This window comes from Aquarana catesbeiana, linkage group LG05, assembly GCF_042186555.1.
Source record: "Aquarana catesbeiana isolate 2022-GZ linkage group LG05, ASM4218655v1, whole genome shotgun sequence".
In the NCBI taxonomy this organism is placed as follows: Eukaryota; Metazoa; Chordata; class Amphibia; order Anura; family Ranidae; genus Aquarana; species Aquarana catesbeiana.
This window is the reverse complement of record NC_133328.1, coordinates 104963245-104984868: the sequence shown is the minus strand read 5'-3', so window position 1 is coordinate 104984868 and position 21624 is coordinate 104963245. Positions and strand designations below refer to the sequence as shown.

Genomic DNA, 21624 nt, shown 5'->3' with positions numbered 1-21624 from the left:
CCCTTGATGAAATAGCCCAAAGTCTGCCAAGAAGCCAAGGTGCACCTGTTATTAGAAAAATATGTGGACTATCGCCCCAAACCTTCTAAAATGCTAGTTCCCTGGCTGCCATGGTGATGCTTGGCTTCTTGGTTTTCAGCGACTGATAGAAAGTATATGCATAAACAATTGTGATTTTTTTTTTTAAGTATTTTTATTATTTTTTAATAAAATTCTGAAGGCAGTACAATAGTATGGTACAGAAGGTAACTGTTACTTAATCAGCAGAATTTAGCAGGGTAGGTGTCATTGTGTTATCAAACCTAGAGGTAACATTAAGCAGTCATAGGGGAACTTTGCAAGAACAAAAGTAGGATATCCATTCCATGAATTTTGTCTGTCCTGGATGGGGAGAGGGCACGGCACAGCAAGGTTCTTTGCTTCCACTCCATCAAGCTTTTTGGGTAAGGCCCCACTGAGGGGTGCTTATGGTATAAGTTGGATTTCAAAGTCTTCTGGGGTACAGCTGGAGATCCAAGTAGATAGGGGGGTATGACATCTCGGAGGTGATGGGTATTGGGTTAGAGTTTGTGGCACAGGGGAAGGGATAGTTAGGATATTTAAAGATTTAGGTGGTTATAATGGGAACCTGGGTATGTGGTTGTGGTAAGTAAGAGTGCAGTGAAAGCTGTCTGGGAGGGGGTAGAAGAGTATGTGAGAGGCTCTGGGGAAGACAGTGGAGGCCACTGCATCTTACACACGTTCGTCTTAGCATTTGTGGTTTAGTGACGATATAACACTGATTGCTGGGCAACAGTTGTTCAAGAGCTGGGTAAGGAGTGTATTTATATTATGGCAGGGAGAGGTGATGAATTCCTGGAAAAGTGCGCTCAATAGAAAAGTATATTTCACTTTTACAAAACATAGAGGTTATACAAAAAGCGTGCATTTTATTACTCATTCAACCTCAGGTCCAAATTTCTATCACAGGAGCCTACAGACATATAATCCTTGGTTCCCAAACTAAAACCCTTCTGCCAGGGTCACCACATTTACAAATTCTTGTTTTACTGGTTCCAACCTGGCTTAGAATATTATAACAATGTTTAACTAATCTTATACAAGATGGCTGTAGTTCTATTGATAACATAAAAAGATAGAATGGCTAATACCTATACAAGGAAAGACGCCCCTACTACCTAAAGGCACAGGCCTACTATAGCTATTAATACATCTGGATCTGATCAACCCAAATTCCCAAAAATGAGAAATAAAGCAGTATGATTACCTGTGACTCTATACTCATTTCTTAACGCATATCAAACTCGAACATGACTGCCATGTAAAACTGTTGGATTTTGATAAGTCATCGGGCGAGAGCACATCATAGCAATATTTTAATATACGACATTTTGATATTTACTATATGATGTTTATTATTTATTACTTGTAGGGCTTCATCCAAGCCAAGGGATACCCTGCTACTACTAATGTGGAGGTTGTGAATGACGGAGCCGAGTCTGCCACGTTCAAACAATTATTTCAGAACTGGAGGGACTTTGGAGAGACACAAGGACTTGGAAAGGCATACAGCTTGGGGAAGATTGGTATGATTTCTTACAAGTTAAAGTGGAGTTCCACCCAAAAAAAAAAAAATGTCATTAATGTGCATGAAATAAAGTAAAAAAAAACATTTGGAGAATTTTTTTTTTTTACTCACCTCTTAATGCATGTGGCTAGGGGGTCCCTCATAATCTGCCTCCTTACTCACCTCAGCTCCTTACATTACTTCCTTCGGCGCCAGAAGGGAGATCAGCTCTGCCCGCTCCCTCTAGGCAATCATCTGGGACACGTGACAGGTCCCAGATGCTTGCGTGGCCAGTCACGGCGCGCGGCACGGCTCGCTCATGCGTGGTGGGTCTCCAGCTGTGAAGCCACAGCCGGGCGCCCACAGTTACTATGCCGGCGCTGCCGAGCGGAGGGGGAGACGAGCGGGGCTTTGATCCCCCGCATCACTGGACCCTGGGACAGGTAATTGTCCGATTATTAAAAGTCAGCAGCTGCAGTATTTGTAGATGCTGACTTTTAATTTTTTTTTTTTAAAGCAGAGCTCCGCTTTAACAAACATTTCAGAAAAATCTTAACATCTACATATGGGGGAGATTTACTAAGACTGAAGCACACAGAATCTGGTGCAGCTGTGCATATTAACCGATCAGCTTCTAACTTCAGCTTGTTCAGTTAAGCTTTGACAATAAAACCTGGAAGCTGATTGGTTACTATGCACAGCTGCACCAGATTCTGTGCACCAGTTTTAGTAAATCTTCCCTATTGCTGTATTTATGGATGGAGAGGATGGAGATTTAGGATGGAGATGATGACTACGCATGGCATAACATGTTTTATGTTGGTGTATTCTAACGGCAAGTTTAATGTTTTCAGCCAAGGTGGATCAAGTTAAATTTGACATTAACCAGTTGTACGCCAGACCAGAGTTAGCAGCAGAACAGAGGATGGTGGATGATGCTTCTGGGAATGTGCAGGTGAGTCAGCAATTCATGGGTGACCATTATTAGTAGTGAACTTCCGTAGAAAATAACTCATGTGAATCCTTTATGGTTAATTATAAAAGTGATTCCACGCTACAGTGTATATGAAAAAATATTCACTACATAAAATAAACCAATAAAGTGTCAAATTCATCAAATGATTGAAAACAGTGTTAAAAAGTGTACACAATAAAAATTCATATATAATATATAACAAGGGCAACTGGGTTAAATATATTATTAATCTCTTGACCAGACTATCCAAAAAAAAAGGTCCACAAAAGGGGCAAAGAATAACAAAAAGAGTTCCAATGTAAAGTTCGATGGATAAGAAGGAGTTAAAATCTCACAGATTATGCTCTCAGAGCCCTCACCTTCATAAACTGTTTAAAACGGCATATAGTGATGGTATAAGGTCCGTTGTGTGATGTTATTCCAACCTCTACCACCAGGGGGTCCTCAGTGCCGTCGTATGTGAGACTGTAATTCTCTGAAGTGTCAGCATATATTCTTAAATACGAGTATTCTCCGCTCTATTAATTTCTACCACCAGGGGGTCCTCTACTTCATGCAACAGATCTCCCAGATATCACTGCCCATCAAAGTCTTATGTCCTTGTATCCTCCGCAGAGTGTGGGGGGGGGAACGGGATGGCGGTGAACAAGGATGGGAGAGAGAGAGAGAAAGCCCCAATAGTGTAGTATGTTAAGGTACACAAGCTTTATTAAAAAAGGTTCAAAAAATGGACTCTTACAATGATAAATAAAACGACAGGCAAAAACAATTGCTAAGGCGTCTGAACGCCGCTCTCACATCACTTCCTGGTATCACTCAGTCTCCGGCCACTCCCTACGCGTTACGTCATCACGTGACTTCTTCAGGGTGATGTGAGAGCGGCGTTCAGACGCCTTAGCTGATTGGAATTCAGCAATTTTATTCATTCACCAATTTATCATAGTAGTGCGAAGGCTTTACATTTTCAATCCTTTATGGTTGTCTTTATAGCTTAGAAAATAAAAAACTTTCCTTCACAGGTCTGGAGAGTGGAAAACCTGGAGCTTAAAGAAGTTGATCCAAAAACATATGGAAGATTCTACGGAGGGGATTGCTACTTAGTGCTGTATACCTACGTTAAATCTGGGAAGCCAAATTACTTGCTATACATGTGGCTGGTAAGTGAGATATTCCATTTAAAAGAAGTCTGCAAATAAATTAGTCATAAGTAAGGAAAAATCAATAATATATCTTTCATTTAATATTTAAGTTATAAGAAAAGCATCCTGTAAACTCGCAGCAACCAGCAGGTATATTGGGTTGACATCTCTAAACCATTGAAAACAAATTGATTGCTAGAAATCACTGCCCACCATTTCCCTTGACTTTGCCTTGTATTGCAAACCCGATTTAAACCTGTACCCCAGGCAGATATAATAGACAAAAAGAATCACATATCTGTGCTCATCAATACATCCTTACATTCCACAAGCAGTGGAAGTACGTAACTTTCACCTGGTATCTGTCGTGCAGTCTCTGTACAGCAGAGCTCAGACATGGGGAGGGAAAAGCACAATCATTAACCAATCAGTTGCGTTTTAGTACAAGGAGCATGCTGATAGGAAGCGAGAGCAGACTGATAGAAGGATAAGGAGTGGGAAGGAGACCTGTAAGTATTACTGGAAAGCAGCAGAGAAAAATCAGGTTTCCTTCCCTACCAAACAGGGCTGTGCTGCGTGGCAGAGCTGTATACATCTCAGGACTGGATAGCCAAAAATGCATATTCATTGGTCAGTACAAAAGCTCACGAATATGTATTTAATAAGTGTATTTAGCTGTTTGCCCTGAGGTCAGCTATAAGTTTTCTTTATACAGCAGAATGTTGTTCGGCAGATCTGTACATTGAGGTCCCCTTTGCTTGTCACATGGAGCTATGAGTGTAACGTGGGTTATTTCCTCCCTACACAATGTCAGTGTAATAAATGTGTTAATATTTGTCCTTTGACAGGGCCGCCATGCTACTCAAGATGAGATCACAGCATGTGCCTTTCATGCAGTAGAACTGGACCGCAAGTACCAAGACCAGCCTGTTCAAATACGTGTGACAATGGGGAAGGAGCCAAAACATTTCCAAGCTATCTTCAAAGGAAAGATGATCATATACGAGGTTACATTTATATTTTTAACCTATTGGAATAATAAGTCTGGAATGCTAAAACAGATTTTGACACATATTCATAATACTGTATATAATGCATATAAAACAGACTGATGTTAGCATAGCAAGCAATCCAAATGTCACTTTTGCAAGACCTCCAGCAATCTGGATCATATAACAGGTTTAGCTGAACACAGTAAGACGTGTGCTGGTTTACATATGGATTTAGCACTGGGCACAAGACAAAAGGACCTGAAGCCAGGTACTTAATATGATCCAGCCACAATCAATTCTGGGTTTAAAGTACCTTATTAGAAATATCAGTTCAGTTTCAAAAGCCACTGAAAATTGTATTTTTAGGCACATTATAAATAAACATCGATCAGCCATATCTTTATGACTACCCCCTAATATTGAGTAGGTCGCCCTTTTGTTAACAAAACAGCCCTGACCCGTCGAGGCATGGATGCCACTAGACCTCTGAAGGAATGCTGTGGTATCTGACACCATTCCGTCAGTAGTAGATCCTTTAAGTCCTGCAAGTTGCACATTGGGGCCTCCATGGATTGGACTTGTTTTTCAAGCACATCCCACCGATGCTAGATTGGATTGAAATCTGGAGAATTTGGAAGCCAAGACAACACCTTAAACCCACTATATTGTTCCTCAAACCATTCTTTAACCATTTGTGCATTGTTGCAAAGCACATTATTCTGCTGAGAGACCACTGCCATTAGGGAAAAACTATTTCCATGAAGGGGTGTACTTGGTTAGCAACAGTGTTTAGGTAGATGGTACATGTCAAGTAACATCCACATGTAGGGCAGAACCCAAGGTTTCCCAGCAGAACATTGCACAAGCCATCACACTGACTCCACTGGTTTTCCTTCTTCCCATACTGCATTCTGGTGCCACCTCTTCCCCCGGTAAGTTAAGCACATACACCCAGCCATCCAAAAAGAAAATGGGATTCATCAGAGCATGCCACCTTCTTCCATTGCTCTGTTTTCCAGTTCTGATGCTCATGTGCCCATTTTAGGCACTTTTGGCTGTGGACATGGGTCAGCATGGCCACCCTGACTGGTCTGCAGCTATGCAGCCCTATACACAACAAACTGCAATGTCTGTTTTTGTTTTTGCTTTCAACACAACAACTTCAGGGACAACATGTTTACTTGCTGCCTAATATATCCCACCCACTTTCAGATCTAATTGTAACGATACAATCAATGGCATCCACTTAAACTGTCAGTGGTCATAAAGTTATGGCTGATTTGTGTAAATCAGACATTTTATTGCCATATTATAATTTAATATAAATATAAATTTCTTTTCCTGCAGTTTTATCTTATTAGTGCAATTTCTGATTAAAAACAAGCCTTAGAGCTGAGTAGGTATTTATGTGTATTCTTTAAATAATATGTTCATATTTTGTGTAGGGAGGAACAAGTCGAACTGATAAAGTACAACCAGAGCCTCCTATCAGACTGTTCCAGGTTAGAGGAACGGATGAATACAACACAAAGGCCACAGAGGTCCCGGCCAGAGCAGCGTCTCTTAATTCCAATGACGTCTTTGTGCTGAAGACTGATTCTGTGTGTTACCTGTGGTGTGGAAAGGTATGTGCATTATTTAAATATGTAAAACTACAGGTTGACAAGAAATGTTCACGCTATGCATTTTAAAGGTGAATGAACTCCAGGCAGGCATCTAAATACACAGCTGACATATGTTTGGCCTGCCAGAAGATTGTGATTCTGTGAGGCCAGTATGACCTGACAGACAGCACAGCCAGATCCTCCAACTCCGCTGCAGCAGCACAGCTTGAAATAAAACATATGTGAAAAAAACCCAACCTGCAGATTGGACAATGAAATAGCAGCAGCATACTGATTAGGCCATTCCTTCTGTCTGCATGTTTTAACATCTGCACATGTTTGTGCTGCAGAAACTAATTGGTATCTACTGCTGCCCCTCACTCTCTCAGTGTTGCTGTACAGGGAATTACAAAAGCCTGGTTTTAAGACAAATTCAGGTACTTGTACTAATTAAATGTAAAATACATTTAATGATGTTTAATAAATACATAACTGCAATAACTGATGTATTTATTTAGAGTTTGCCTGAAAGTCAGCATTAATGCAGCGGCTGCGTATAATCTGTATTTTGCTGTTGCCATGTAATCACTAAATCTGTCTGTTGAATAAAAGATATCTTGTTAGTTCAGATGAGAAATGCATAATTTGTACACATAAATGCTGCACATTTCATTACAGTTGCTGTGTAGTTCATGAGTGGTGCTTGTGAATTTATATTTGATGCAGATATATTCTAATAGGAGGAAAATCTGTTAAAGCGGAAGTAAACCCATTGATTTAACAGTTTCAAAGAACAATTACATTCCCGACACATGCCGGAAATGTAAGGCCTCATGCACACGAGACGCTGGTGCAAACTCTGCTGAACACGTTTTTAAAGGCTGAAACTGGCATTTAGAAACGCCCGTTTTGCCACGTTTGCATGCCGCGTTTAGCCGCGTTTTACTGCGTCTGTGTCTAAAGCGTCTGCAGAGCAGAGAATGACAATTTGGGGCCCTGTATCTCGGGGTCACTTGGTGTTAGGAACCCCAAATTTAGTGTGCTAACACAGTGGAACTAGCACTACAACATATCCAAATTTGGGGTTCCTAGCACCAAGTGTCTCCGCCCGAGATACGGGGCCCCAAAGTCGGGTTGCAAAATGTCAAGCACTTCTGCAGCAGAGAATGACATTTTCCGACCTGACTTTGGGGCCTCATATCTCGGGGCCACTTGGTGCTAGGTACCCCAAATTTGGATATGTTATAGTGTTAGTCCAACTGTGTTAGCACACCAAATGTGGGGTTCCTAGCACCAAGTGTCCCCGCCCGAGATATGGGGCCCCAAAGTTGGGTCGCAAAATGTCAAGCACTTTTCTGCAGCAGAGAATTACATTTTCCAACCTGACTTTGGGGCCCCATATCTCGGGGGCCACTTGGTGATAGGAACCCCAAATTTGGATATGTTGTAGTGCACTGTATTTGCATACCAAATTTGGGGTTCCTAGCACCAAGTGGCCCAGAGATATGGGGCCCTAAATTCGGGTTGTAAAAACACCTATAAACGCAAACGTGGCTAAACGCGGTATCGGCGTTTAGCCGTGTTTGGCGTCTGAAACGTGGAAAACTTTTGCGTCTGAACCCATTTTTTGCTTCTGGAAAAACCAGGTTAAACGCAACTGCCTAAAAATGCCAAAAAAACGAGACTGTGTACATGGACACATAGGATAACATTGAATGGGTTCAGGTGCAGTTGAAAAACGTGTCCAACTGCCTCTGAACGCAAGTTTAACGTCTCGTGTGCATGAGGCCTAACTGTCACATTAGTTGTGCTCTCAACCAAATTGTCAAACCATCCAATGGCCGGTGTCATAACGGATCACATGTGCAGCATCATGGCAGTTGAAGATTAACCAGACGCCAAGATGACAGCTTCCTTGGCTGAAAACAATAGAAGGGTTTACTTGCACATTAAGCTGGCCATACACGCATACAATTTCAGCCAAGTCTTGCTTAATCAGCCAAAATTTGTGCGGTGGGTGGCCCTGTCGACAACGCCCGGATAGACAAAGGCCAATCTTTTGTCAAAGGACCTGGGTGGAAATATCTTGGCTGAACAGAACATCATTCAAAGACAACAAGAAGAAAGTCCTAGGGCCTGCCTCCAGGTCAACTTATGCCGTGTACACATGGACGGACTTTTCGACCAGACTGGTCCGACGGAACTAATCCGTTGGACATTCCGACCGTGTGTGGGCTTCATCGGACCTGCAGCGGACTTTTTCGGTCGAAAATTAGACGGACTTTAAATTTAAAACATATTTCATATCTTTCCGATGGATTCGAGTCCGGTCGAAAAATCGGCTCGTCTGTATGCTAGTCCGATGGACGAAAACCGACGCTAGGGCAGCTATTGGCTACTGGCTATGAAGGTTCTTATTTTAGTCCGGTGTACGTCATCACGTACGAATCCGCCGGACTTTGGTGTGATCAAGTGTAGGCAAGTCCGTTCGTTCGAAAGTCCGTCGGAAGTCCGTAGGAAAGACCGTCGGACCTTTGATGCCGAAAAGTCCGCCCCTGTGTACACGGCATAAGAGCTTAAATAAGAGTCACATCTTCACAATTCAATCTGAACAGTAGTCATCAGTGCTTGATGAACTTCTCTTAAGCCTCGTATACATAATGAGAATATCGAATGAATGATCATCCTTCTTTTTTTTTTTTTTTTCTGCATGCTAGTCTAATATCGAAAATGAAAAGGTTACTAAGGTTAGGAAAATCTTGTATGACGGAATACAACTTCAGAAGTGATAAAATGTGTTGTATTATAATGTATTCTTTTGTTTTCGAGCATGCGTGGTCTTGGTCACTCGCTTTTTTTCTGATGAATACTGTACTGATTAAATGAAAATCGTTATTTCTAGTATTGTATGAGAGAACTTTTTTTGTTTATCCCTTCGGATAATTTTGCATGAACTGTCATGGTGGGCTCTGTGTACTAACGATCAGATTATCATAGAAAGCAGTATTTTTTGTCCAATTTTCTCATTGTGTGTAATAGGCATTAAAGAGGATCTCCAGTCACCTTTGTAAAAATTTAAATTAAAATAAAAAATGTAGCTGCTGACTTTTAGGCTGGGTTCACACTATTGCGAACTGGAACCGGTTCAGACATCTCTGCTGCGGCTCCAGTGCGAATTTGAACAGGAGTCCTGTACGTCCTTTGGTCCGTTTCAGGTCTGAATTCAGCCAAAAATACGAGCTGAAATCGGACCTGAACTGGTTAACATGGACGCACCGGACCCCTGCTGTGAGCCGCATGCGGAGATAGTGTGAACTCAGCCTTAATAAACAGGCACTCACCTGTCCCAGGATCCAGCGATGTTCTCACCCGAGCAGTCTTTGGTCCCCGGCATCTCAACTATGGGCACCCGGCTGTGACACCTTGACGTTTCACAGCCAGGTGGCCACTGTGCATGAGTGAACCGCGCATTGTGAATTGTCCCGCAGTCTTCTGGGACCTATGACATGCCCCAGAAAACTACAGGGAGAGAGGGGGGAGAGGAGAACATTCGCCTAGACGATCCGAGCGGCAGTAGGAGCAGGTACCTTTCAAAACCAGGTACTGGCTCCCCCCGCCCCAGTGTTATTGCTTAACCACTTGCCACCCACCACATAGCAAAATGACATCAGCAAAGTGGTTGGGATATCCTGACCTGACCTGATCCTGATCATATAATGTTGTCAGGATATCAAGCTGTTGCGCGCCGATCTTTGTCACGGCGTGTCAGTTTGACACACTACAACTCTGATCTAGGTAAAGAGTCTTTGACAGAAACTCTTTACCACGTGATCAGCTGTGTCCAATCACGGCTGATCACGATATAAACAGGGAGAGCCGTTGATCAGCTTTTGCTCACTCATGTCTGACAGACGCGAATAGAGGAAAGCCAATCGGCTGCTCTCCTGACAGGGGGGGTCTGTGCTGATTGTTTATCATTGCAGCCCCCCTCGAATGCCCACCCAGGATGCCACCAGGACCACCAGGGATGGCAACCACACTGGACCACCAGGTATGCCACCCTAGACCACCAGGGAAATGCCAATCAGTGCCCAGGCAGCTGCCAATCAGTGCTAATGAAAAATGCCTGCCAGTGCCACCAGTGATGCCTATCAGTGCCAGCCATCAGTGCCCATCAATGCAGCCTTTCAGTGCCCATCAGTGTCGCCTATCAGTGCCCACCAGTGCCAACTCTGAGTGCCCATTGGTGCCGCCTAACAATGCCCAACAGTACCGCATATCAGTTCCACCTATCAGTGCCATCTCATTGGTACCACCTCATCGGTGCCGACTTATCAGTGCCCATCAGTGAAGGAGAAAACTTACTTATTTACAAACTTTTATAACAAAAACAAAGAAAAACTTTTATTGACGCAATTGTCATTTGAAAAATGACAGCACTGAAAGATGAAAATTGGCCTGGGCAGGAAGGTGCGATAGTACCCTGTATTGAAGTGGTTAAAGAGGAGGTGGGGGAGGGGCCTTAAAGTGGAGCTTCCCCTTTTGGGTGGAGCTCCGCTTTAGCAGCGCAAGAATACAACAGCAACTGAGTTCTAAAACCTGCTAGTTACTAGAAAAAACTCATTCTCTATTGAACAGGACAATGTGAATACGGGAATTGTGATTTTTGAAATGTGAAGGCCCCGGAATGTTTCAGAGGGTGGTTATGGTTGTAACTCTTAAATCAAATGTCTAATGCTAAATGAATCCATATACATTCCACTTACTTTCTGATATCGCATGAAACACTATATAGAAGGACATACTTTCCAAGGAGCTCAATGTGTGACAAAACATATCAATTTAGTCATATAAATCATATTGTATATTGTTTATTCTCTTTAGGGTTGCAGTGGAGATGAGCGAGAAATGGCAAAGACTGTGGCCAATATAATCTCTAAGCAGGACAAGCAAACCATCCTTGAGGGTCAGGAACCTAATGAATTCTGGGTGGCTCTGGGAGGAAAATCCCCTTACTCAAGTGACAAAAGGTAAATTCACTTCCAGTATAATTACCTTCACCTATACTTACATCCTAATATTAGTTTTCTTTTTAAGGCTTTATTTCTTTTATTTTCACCTGGTGATCCATCCAGCAAGTCTGTTTTGTTTCAACAGAACCAGCTGTCCTGCAAATGTAGCAGCTAGAGTGTTGAGAATAACCATTTACCATTAACAGGGGTGCATACAATGATCACCTTTTATTTATTTATGTAAAACCTTTATCCTAACAGGAACACAACTGTTGCTGTAGCTGTAGTGTGAGCTGGAGTCTGGGTTAAATTTTTTAGTGTATGTAAATCTGCTACTACATCTAACACTCCCCTCTCACCACTTCCGTGCTTCTTCATCCAGAGTGGGGGCACTCTAATACAGGAGGAGTGTTACTGGCCAGGTCACCAGGTGAAAACATAGGGGATAAAGCCTAAAAAATGAAAAATAATGCAGCCACCACAATTAGGGATTGGTAAACTGCAATATATTACATTTTTGATTTTGGGCTGAATACCACTTTAACCTTTAAGCTGAATACTGTTTAACCAAACCAAAATATGGTCTGGAAAAGATTCAAGAGATATGGGATCCCTAGTTGGCTGACAACAATGACCAGTCCATCCACATTAATGCAAACAATACTATTATCTGCTAGTCCACTCTAATATTTTCTGCATGTCTGACTTATTTTCCAAACCAGAAAAGGTGTTCATAAGTACACTGAAGGCTGCTTTATATATAATAGTTGTGTTATTGTGCATTCATACAATTATGCCCATGTTCATTACTATTATATGTCACATAAGAGATTACATTTCAGGTACTGCACACATTTTCCTTTGCCCTATTGCTACCGAATAATAAAATATTTGGAATCAGAAATATGGGAGTTGTAATTGCTGATTTGTTTTTGACCAAACAAGTTCCAGGATTGCCATTCTTACTTTTTCACTACATAGCGAGTGACTCTCCTGAAACAAACATGAAAGAGGTGTCGGGGCGCCTGATATACACGCATCTTTCATGTTGTTGATTCGGAAAGGTAACAAACTTTGCAGACTACCCCAGGGCTCGGCAACCTATGGCCTGCAGGCCGCAGCCAGCCCACCACTGCTAAATGTCTGGCTCGCCAGTGCACGTAATGAATTCACGTGCACCCAGCCCGTGGACGTTTTAACCCCGGACGGCTTTCTTGGGACAACAACCGATGCAGCTAAGAAGCCGCTGGGCTGTTATCCAAAGCAGCGGGAGGGCACGTCACCCCCCCCCCCCGTGGCTCACCCCGGGCTCTCCCTTTAAACGAGCTTAGGCTGGCCTTCTCCTTTCTGTGGAAGAGGGTTGCTGACCCCTGGACTACCCTTTCATAGACAAGTCAGCAAATTCCCTTATTCTATGCGCCTTATAATTAAGGCTACCTTAAACAGTGTGTTACTTTGGCGCCCTCTGGTGTCACTACTATTTTATTTAATCTTTTCATATACAATAAACAGTGTTACTGCTTTAACCACTTAAGGACCGCCCCACACAGATATACTGCGACAGGGCGGCCCTTCTGCACGAAATCACCTACAGGTATGTGATTTCGTTCAGTGGTCTGGGGCGCATGTGCGCCCCGCCAGCGACCCGCTCCCGCTGTGATTGGACACAACGGGAGCAAATCAGCGGGTTCGGCGGCCGTGATGGCCACCGGCACCCGGCGATCGTAAGCAGAAACACGGATCTCTGTGTTCATCCAGTCACAGCATTCCCCCCACAGTTAGAAAGCACTCCCTAGGGACACACTTAACCCTTTGATTGCCCCTGATGTTAACCCCTTCCCTGACAGTGTCATTAATACAGTGACAGTGGATATTATTTAGCACTGATCACTGTATTAGTGTCACTGGTCACCAAAAAGTGTCAAATGTGTCAGTTAGGTGTCTGCTGCAATGTCGCAGTCCCGCGATCACCGCCATTACTAGTAAAATAATTAAATACAGTGGATATAAAAATTCTACACACCCCTGTTAAAATGTCAGGTTTTTGTGATGTAAAAAAATGAGACAAAGATAAATAATTTCAGAACTTTTTCCACCTTTTAAAAGAGAAGTATGGGTTTCCATTTTTTTGCTTACATCTATTCTATGTGAGCTGCTGATATCTAAAAATCTTTCCAGTCCTCTCAGAAGTGCCCCCATTCTGTTAAAATCGAGTTAAATACCAGTGGGAGGGTCTACAGACTTTCATGACACATCAAACCACCAATGGTCTGGCTCTGGAGTCTGGATCCACCCAGATGGTCGGCTCTCTGCTCGTTCCAGAGACTTCACAGAGCATAGCTTCTCCCCCTCCCTTCTCCCCCCCCCCCCTTTCCTACCTACCTCCTCCTCTGCAGCCTGTTCCGATGGTCAGAAGAATCGGCAGAGATATCAGCACTTCAGTGACTAAGGCAGGTGAAGTCACTGATGGTTCTGTGTATGTAAATGTCCTCTACATATTTGTATCTACCAGAGTGAAAACAATATATTTGTAAAGCAGAATACATATATGGATTTGACGGCACACAGGCATTCCATGCATTACTGGTATAGTAAAATGAAATAAAATTGGAGCCAACATTGTGAATGAATCCTTTTATTGACTATCTGGATTTTTATGAGACAATGAAACTTTTCATTCACATCTACTTGTATTTTCATACTGAAGCACAGAGCTCCTCAGACATGGACAGAGCTTTGCTCCCCCATAATTGGTGTATTACGTAGTACCCCTATAGCAATAATGTTCCTTTCATTGTAAATGGAGTATTACAGGATCACATGCCGTACAGTGCCATCACATGCCGTGCAGTGCCAACACATGCCGTACAGTGCCATCACATGCCATAGCCATCACATGCCAAACAGAGTCATCACATGCTGTACAGGGATGGGGATGATGGGATTGTATAGAAGTACAGGGGAAGGAGATGACGGGACTGTATAGGAATACAGGGGATGGGGATGATGGGACTGTATAGGAGTACAGGAGATGGGGATGATGGGATTGTATAGGAGTACAGGGGATAGGGATAATGGGACTGTATATGAGTATAGGGGATGGGGTCACTTTAGATGTGGGGGAGTTGTCAGTCTCCTATGTACTGTACACAGGTATGCTCCCTACACATAGCACTGTGTACATTTCAGAGAACAGACACAGGGCACAGGTCACTATGCTCCTCACCATGTCTACTATTCTGAAATAAAACAGTGCTATGTGTAGAGAGCTCACTTCTGTACAGTGTTCATTTCTGTACATGATAAGTTTTCAGTGACTCTCTCCCCTCCCCCATCGGCTGGAGGAGACGCTGACATGAACTTTGAATGAGTGAGGGGAGAGGGGGAGGGAATATGTTGGAGTCTTGCAGAGGAGAGCTTGCAGATAACAGCCAGGGAAAGGTGAGGAGACTTCACTTGTATCACATGGTCTCTCTGCTTCTGGGTTTTACCTGGGGACACGTTGCCTTGGAAACAGAGGCACATGAAGAACGTGCTCATTCTAGATAGCACTTTGGGTGTGCACCTCTTTACCAAACACACCCACATGTCCTCCAGAGGGAGGGATTGAAGGAGTGGCTGGATTGTGGAGCTGTGTACACCCCCTGCAAATTTTTGAACTGAAAAAGAACCATTAGAGGCTGATTCTGGACACTTCAAAAGACTATTCTGCAAAAACTAAAGGAAAGAAAGAAATGCAGTGCAGGTATGAGGGTAGCATGTACTACCTATTTTTGCATCCCCATACTTCTCCTTTAATGTGACCTATAAACTGTACAACTCAGTTGAAAAACAAACTGAAATCTTTTTTTTTTTTTTTTTTTGGGGGGGGGGGGGGGGGTAAAAATACAAAACTAAAATAATGTGGTTGCATAACTGTGCACACGCTATTATAACTGGGAATTTAGCTGTGTTCAGAATTAAGCAATCACATTCAGACTCATATTTAATAGGAGTCAGTACACACCTGCCATCATTTAAAGTGCCTCTGATTAACCTCAAATAAATTCAGCTGTTCTAGTAGGTCTTTCCTGACATTTTCTTAGTCGCATCCTACAGCAAAAGCCATGGTCCGCAGAGAGCATCAGAGGGATCTCATTGTTAAAAGGTATCAGTCAGGAGAAGGGTACAAAAGAATTTTCAAGGCATTAGATATACCATGGAACACAGTGAAGACAGTCATCATCAAGTGGAGAAAATATGGCACAACAGTGACATTACCAAGAACTGGACATCCCTTCAAAATTGATGAAAAGACGAGAAGAAAACTGGTCAAGGAGGCTGCAAAGAGGCCTACAGCAACATTAAAGGAGCTGCAGGAATATCTGACAAGTACTGGCTGTGTGGTACATGTGACAACAATCTCCCGTATTCTTCATATGTCTGGGTTATGGGGTAGAGTGGCAAGACAGGAGCCTTTTCTTATGAAGAAAAACATCCAAGTTTGGCTAAATTTTGCAAAAACACATCTGAAGTCTCCCAAAAGTATGTGGGAAAATGTGTTATGGTCTGATGAAACCAAGGTTGAACTTTTTGGCCATAATTCCAAAAGATAGGTTTGGTGCAAAAACAACACTGCACATCACCAAATGAACACCATACCCACAGTGAAGCATGGTGGTGGTGACATCATCATGCTTTGGGGTTGTTTTTCTTCAGCTGGAACAGGGGCCTTAGTCAAGGTAGAGGGAATTATGAACAGTTCCAAATACCAGTCAATATTGGCACAAAACCTTCAGGCTTCTGCTAGGAAGCTAAACATGAAGAGGAACTTCATCTTTCAGCATGGCAACGACTCAAAGCATACATCCAAATCAACAAATGAATGGCTTCACCTGAAGAAGATTAAAGTTTTGGAATGGCCCAGCCAGAGGCCAGACCTGAATCCGATTGAAAATCTGTGGGGTGATCTGAAGAGGGCTGTGCACAGGAGATGCCCTCGCAATCTGACAGATTTGGAGTGTTTTTGCAAAGAAGAGTAGGCAAATATTGCCAAGTCAAGATGTGCCATGCTGATAGACTCAGACTCATACCCAAAAAGAATGAGTGCTGTAATAAAATCAAAAGGTGCTTCAACAAAGTATTAGTTTAAGGGTGTGCACACTTATGCAACCATATTATTTTAGTTTTTTTATTTTTACTTCCCTCCACCTAAAACATTTTAGTTTGTTGTTCAACTGAGTTGTACAATTTATAGGTCACATCAAAGGTGGAAAAAGTTCTGAAATGGTTTATCTTTGTCTCATTGTTTTTATGTCACAGAAACCTGACATTTTAACAGGGGTGTGTAGACTTTTTATATCCACTGTAATTAAAAATTCCATAAAAATATCCCCTAGTTTTGTGCAAATCAATCAATATATGCTTACTGGGATTTTTTTTACCAAAAATATGTAGCAGAATACATATTGGCCTAAATGAAGGAATTTGATTTTTTACTGTATATGTTTTATAGGTGAATATAAAAAATATTCTTTTTTTTAAAAAATTGTTGGTCTTTTTGTTTGCAGTGCAAAAAATAAAAACCGCAGAGGTGATCAAATACCACCAAAAGAAACCTCTATTTGTGGGAAAAAAAGGACATACATTTTATTAGGGTACAGTGTCGCATGTCTGCGCAATTGTCAGTTAAAGTAACGCAGTGCCGTATCGCAAAAAATGGCCTGGTCATGAAGGGGGGGAAACCTTCCGGGGTTGAAGTGGTTAATGTGACATACGTTTATAAAAAAAAATGAAAACAAAGCAAAATACTTATAAATGTTAGAATCAAAGTGTAACTAAAGGCAAGCCTTTTTTTTTTGTTGTTGTTTCGGACAGAGTGGAGAGGGATTAGAGAACCTAATAGGGCCTTTATTGCTGTTTGTGCCCCCATTAAGAAGATTCTCCCATTCTATTTGTCCTGTGTACCATTATCATTGAAAGTGATATTAAAATAAAATCCAAAATTTTGGGTTGTCCCCAGAAAAGTAATAGAGGGGAAATCTTCCAATGGAGACGCTAGTTCTGGTGACCTGCAGGATTCCCCTAATTTGCAGGAATTTCCTCTCACTTCCTGTTTTGGCTAAAGGACAGGAAGTGAAGGGAAATATCCCCAAGTTGCTAATATATTTTTAGTACTTGATCAAAGCCCTAATGTTTTGTTTGGTGTGTCTAGATTCCAGGAGGCTGTGGTGCAGTATAAGCCCCGCCTCTTTGAGTGTTCCAATCAGACGGGTCGGTTCATCATGACGGAGGTGGTAGACTTTGCTCAGAGTGACCTTGATGAGGATGATATTATGTTACTGGATACCTGGGAAGAGGTAAGTGACATGCTCTGCCCCCAGTGAGACTCGGGCACTAATCAGCATGCTACAGATATTTCTTCGGATCAACCCTTTTCATTCTTGCCATTATGATTTATGATGCAAATACTGTATGCATTTCACATCCATCACTGTTAGGAAAGGGACAGAATCATATTTTTCTCTAAATACACAGTTGATCAAAAATAAAATAATTCCATAGTCAGTTTTCTACAACAAATAGTCATGTAATAGGGTCATACAGAGACAGAATCTGGGCAAGTATTGGCTGGTGCTAGATTCCCTATAGGGCAATAAGGAGTGCTTCCAAAGTTAGAATCACTAATTGGCTGTAAATTATTAATTATTATTATACAATATTTATATGGCGCCAACAGTTTGTGCAGTCACAGTGCTTTACAATACAAAGGGAGACAGTGCTGTTACAATACAGGAGGGCTAGGACTCTAGGAGTTCACTGCTAATAAAAGCTTACAGTATAATAATCCACTTAAAACATGCTAAATAGTGCCTAAAGTGGTTGTTAACCTCAGACATGATAACCTCAGACATGAACAAAGCATGTCCTTCTATAATGTGTACTTGTCTCAATTATTTCGGTCTGCTGCTTCCTTCCTCTGCTATCAACATGAATCACTTCTGATAATTGTTCCTGACACCAAGAGAAAAATGGTGACAGGGAGGAATCTCCAGCTGATTCACAGCCTCTGCTCTGTTCCTGTGTACTGTGTGAAGGGGGGGTGCCCTTCCCTCGAATCAGCTCCCAGACCTCTCCTCATTGAGCTCTGCAGAGTGTGATTTCAGCTCTCCGCCCCCTTTTCTTTGACAGTTCAGACAAGCTGTATAAATCCTCGACTTTGAACTTATATAAAGGAGAGAAGACTGCAGATAAACATGTACAACTTATGTAGGAGGATTTTTTTCATCTCTGTGTATCACCCGAGGCGAGTCAGTTCACTGCGTATATGTGAATACAACCACTTTAAGGGATGCTAAAATGACTCTAAATATTTACTTAGGCGTCACTTTAGCCTGCCTTAAGTGCTATTGCATCTTATTGAATCAGTGCTCTTTTCTAATGTAGAAATTTCTAATTTGGCTGGAAAATCTCTGTGCAAGTGAGTATTTGCAAGTGAGCAAATAATATGCATGTGTATTTGGTGGCCTCTCTCTCAGTTTGCCACAAATTTGTTTAACTATACTGGAGACATTAAACACATCAGGAGAATTGACTGTGGTTGGTTGTTAGTTAAGCCTAGTACACACTGCTACTTTGCACAGCCGGTCGGCTGATGGTTTTCCAGCATGCTCGTCTGAACGGCTGCAATACACACCGGCCGACTGTTGGCCATTTTTTATTGAACAGTTAAGCCTGGCTTACAACTGATTCTAATAATGCTGGTTATACTAGACAATGCATGGGGTATGTGGTGATAACTGGACCGTATATGGGGGTGTAGTGATAATGGGACCATGCATGAGATCTGGGGATAATTAGATCATATATGGGGCGCCGTGATAATTGAATCCTGCATAAAATCTGGTGTTAACTGGTCCATAAATGGCACAACCAACTCTAGCCATGGAGTCAGTCAAGATTGTTCCAAAATGACACATTAGTTATCCTGACAAGTTTTTTTTTTAATTTAAATTAGTACACTAATTCAAATTCAGCATAAACATATACAGCTTTTATGATGTTATACAGAACAAACAAAACTAACAATACATAAAAGTAAAAAAAATAACTAGCTTATAGCCTGGTAAATTAATCTGTGGGTAGCACATAATATGATAAGAAAAAAACAGTAGAATTTTTCCAAAAATATCTTTAAAAAAATAATGCCACTCTTTTTCTAAAAAAAAAAAAAAAAAAAAAAAAAAAAACCTGACAAAATATAAATGTTAATTAGAAACTTTAGTATGTTTGTAAAGTTAAGCATTTTATTTAGATTTAGCAGCAATTTGGTCTTCTCAGGTAGCAGTAAGGTGTACCCAGGTATCAAATGGTAGTTCATGTTTCCCATTGCCAATGTACAATTGTAGGAGAATTAAGGCCAAGTTGCTTGAGAGCAGTGGAGGGTTCCAATGTAATTTAGCTTCTGCCTTGATTTGCGCATAGACTGATTCAAACATATCTGCATTACAGTAATAGACAATGAATTGGCACTCAATATTAACATTCATAGCTGTGATCATATGACTTACTGGTTTATGGAAATAACCTAATGGAATATTTTACTGTTTTTTTTCTTTTTTACCAGCTTTTCCTTTGGATTGGTAAATCTTCCAATGAATATGAGAGAAATGAATCACTTACCAGTGCCAAAGAATATCTGAAATCTCACCCCGCAGGGCGGGACCTGTCCACACCAATAATTACAGTGAAACAAGGACATGAACCCCCAACTTTTACTGGCTGGTTTGATGCTTGGGACTCTCATAAGTGGAGTGTAAGTAACCTCATCTGCCCCATTTCTGTTTTGTATATAATAATATCAGAAGAAGTTACTCAGCATATAAAAATACATAATGACATAATAAAAGAGTACATAAACTGGTGCTGAAGATTCAAATGTCCTAATGGTTTATTAAATCTACTGGGGAATTCAGTCTGAATATCTGTACATTGCAGTTTTCAGGTCTGCACTCCTTTCTTGGCCATTACACCAGGGTTCCACTATTCCTGTTCAATATTTTAATTTTTTTTGTCAAATAATTTTTTTATTCAAGAAACATTTCAAGGTACATACATACAAACGTGTATACAAATACAGAGTTCTCCTGGTAGATCATACATTTGCTCACACAATTTATAACCACAATAATGCCCCGTACACACGGTCGGACTTTGTTCGGACATTCCGACAACAAAATCCTAGGATTTTTTCTGACGGATGTTGGCTCAAACTTGTCTTGCATACACACGGTCACACAAAGTTGTCGGAAAATCCGATCGTTCTAAACGCGGTGATGTAAAACACGTACGTCGGGACTATAAACGGGGCAGTGGCCAATAGCTTTCATCTCTTTATTTATTCTGAGCATGCGTGGCACTTTGTCCGTCGGATTTGTGTACACACGATCGGAATTTCTGACAATGGATTTTGTTGTCGGAAAATTTTATATCCTGCTCTCAAACTTTGTGTGTCAGAAAATCCGATGGAAAATGTCCGATGGAGCCCACACACGGTCGGAATTTCCGACAACACGCTCCGATCGGACATTTTCCATCGGAAAATCCGACCGTGTGTATGGGGCATAAGACTGTTAATATACAATAAATCTGTCACAAGCAAGGTGTCTGAAAACAGCTAAGACTGAATTTTTTAATTTGTTATGCATCATTAAGCATATACCAGAAGTAGAAGAAACCTAAAATGTGGGTGGGATGAGAACCAATAAATGATTGTGGGGCAGTCACCACTGTTGGATTTTCCATTAGATACAATAAGACTTGGGGTAAATCAGCTCACTGACTCCATCTTTGTTCCTTGCCACGTACACTGTTGAAATACAAACTGTTTTTCAAATCTCCTAAATGGGGGGCATATCATTTATATAAAACATGAAACTAATATATAAATTGCATACCGTGCTCATGAATCACAACTGTGTGTATCAAATAATGATAATAATAAAGTAAAAAAAAAAACACCAAATTCTTCAATCCAAGTGAAAGTGGAGTATTCTTAATTGCTGTGAGGAATAAGTGCCATCTTCCACCGGTAATTGGGCAAACATCCTACTCACCAGACCACCGTGACGCCCATTACAGGTAGTCAAATGAGCATGGGTATATGTGAAGATGTATACTCCAGTAATACGGCCCCCAAATGGTAAGTCCGCCAATGATAGTGTTAACATAAATCAAAAGGAGAAGAGAAGACTCCTCATAGTGTAATATGTAACAAATTTAGAGGGTCGGTTAGTGCATGACACGTCACTTCCGCCATCTATCTGGAGCGCAGATGGAACGCAATCAGCGTGCCT

The 21624-nt window shown here is 41.6% G+C and overlaps 1 protein-coding gene across 2 annotated transcripts in view; it reads left to right on the top strand.

Annotated features, from left to right (window-relative positions):
- The window catches only part of LOC141144389 (villin-1-like), a 165766-nt gene that overhangs the window by 127139 nt on the left and 17003 nt on the right, over positions 1-21624 (top strand). For both annotated transcript variants that reach the window (XM_073630035.1, XM_073630036.1), the window contains exons 10-17: positions 1433-1586; positions 2422-2522; positions 3563-3700; positions 4531-4689; positions 6120-6299; positions 11163-11308; positions 17484-17628; positions 19896-20084. In XM_073630035.1, coding sequence (XP_073486136.1) covers positions 1433-1586; positions 2422-2522; positions 3563-3700; positions 4531-4689; positions 6120-6299; positions 11163-11308; positions 17484-17628; positions 19896-20084 — 1212 coding nt within the window. The remainder of the gene's footprint in view (positions 1-1432; positions 1587-2421; positions 2523-3562; positions 3701-4530; positions 4690-6119; positions 6300-11162; positions 11309-17483; positions 17629-19895; positions 20085-21624) is intronic.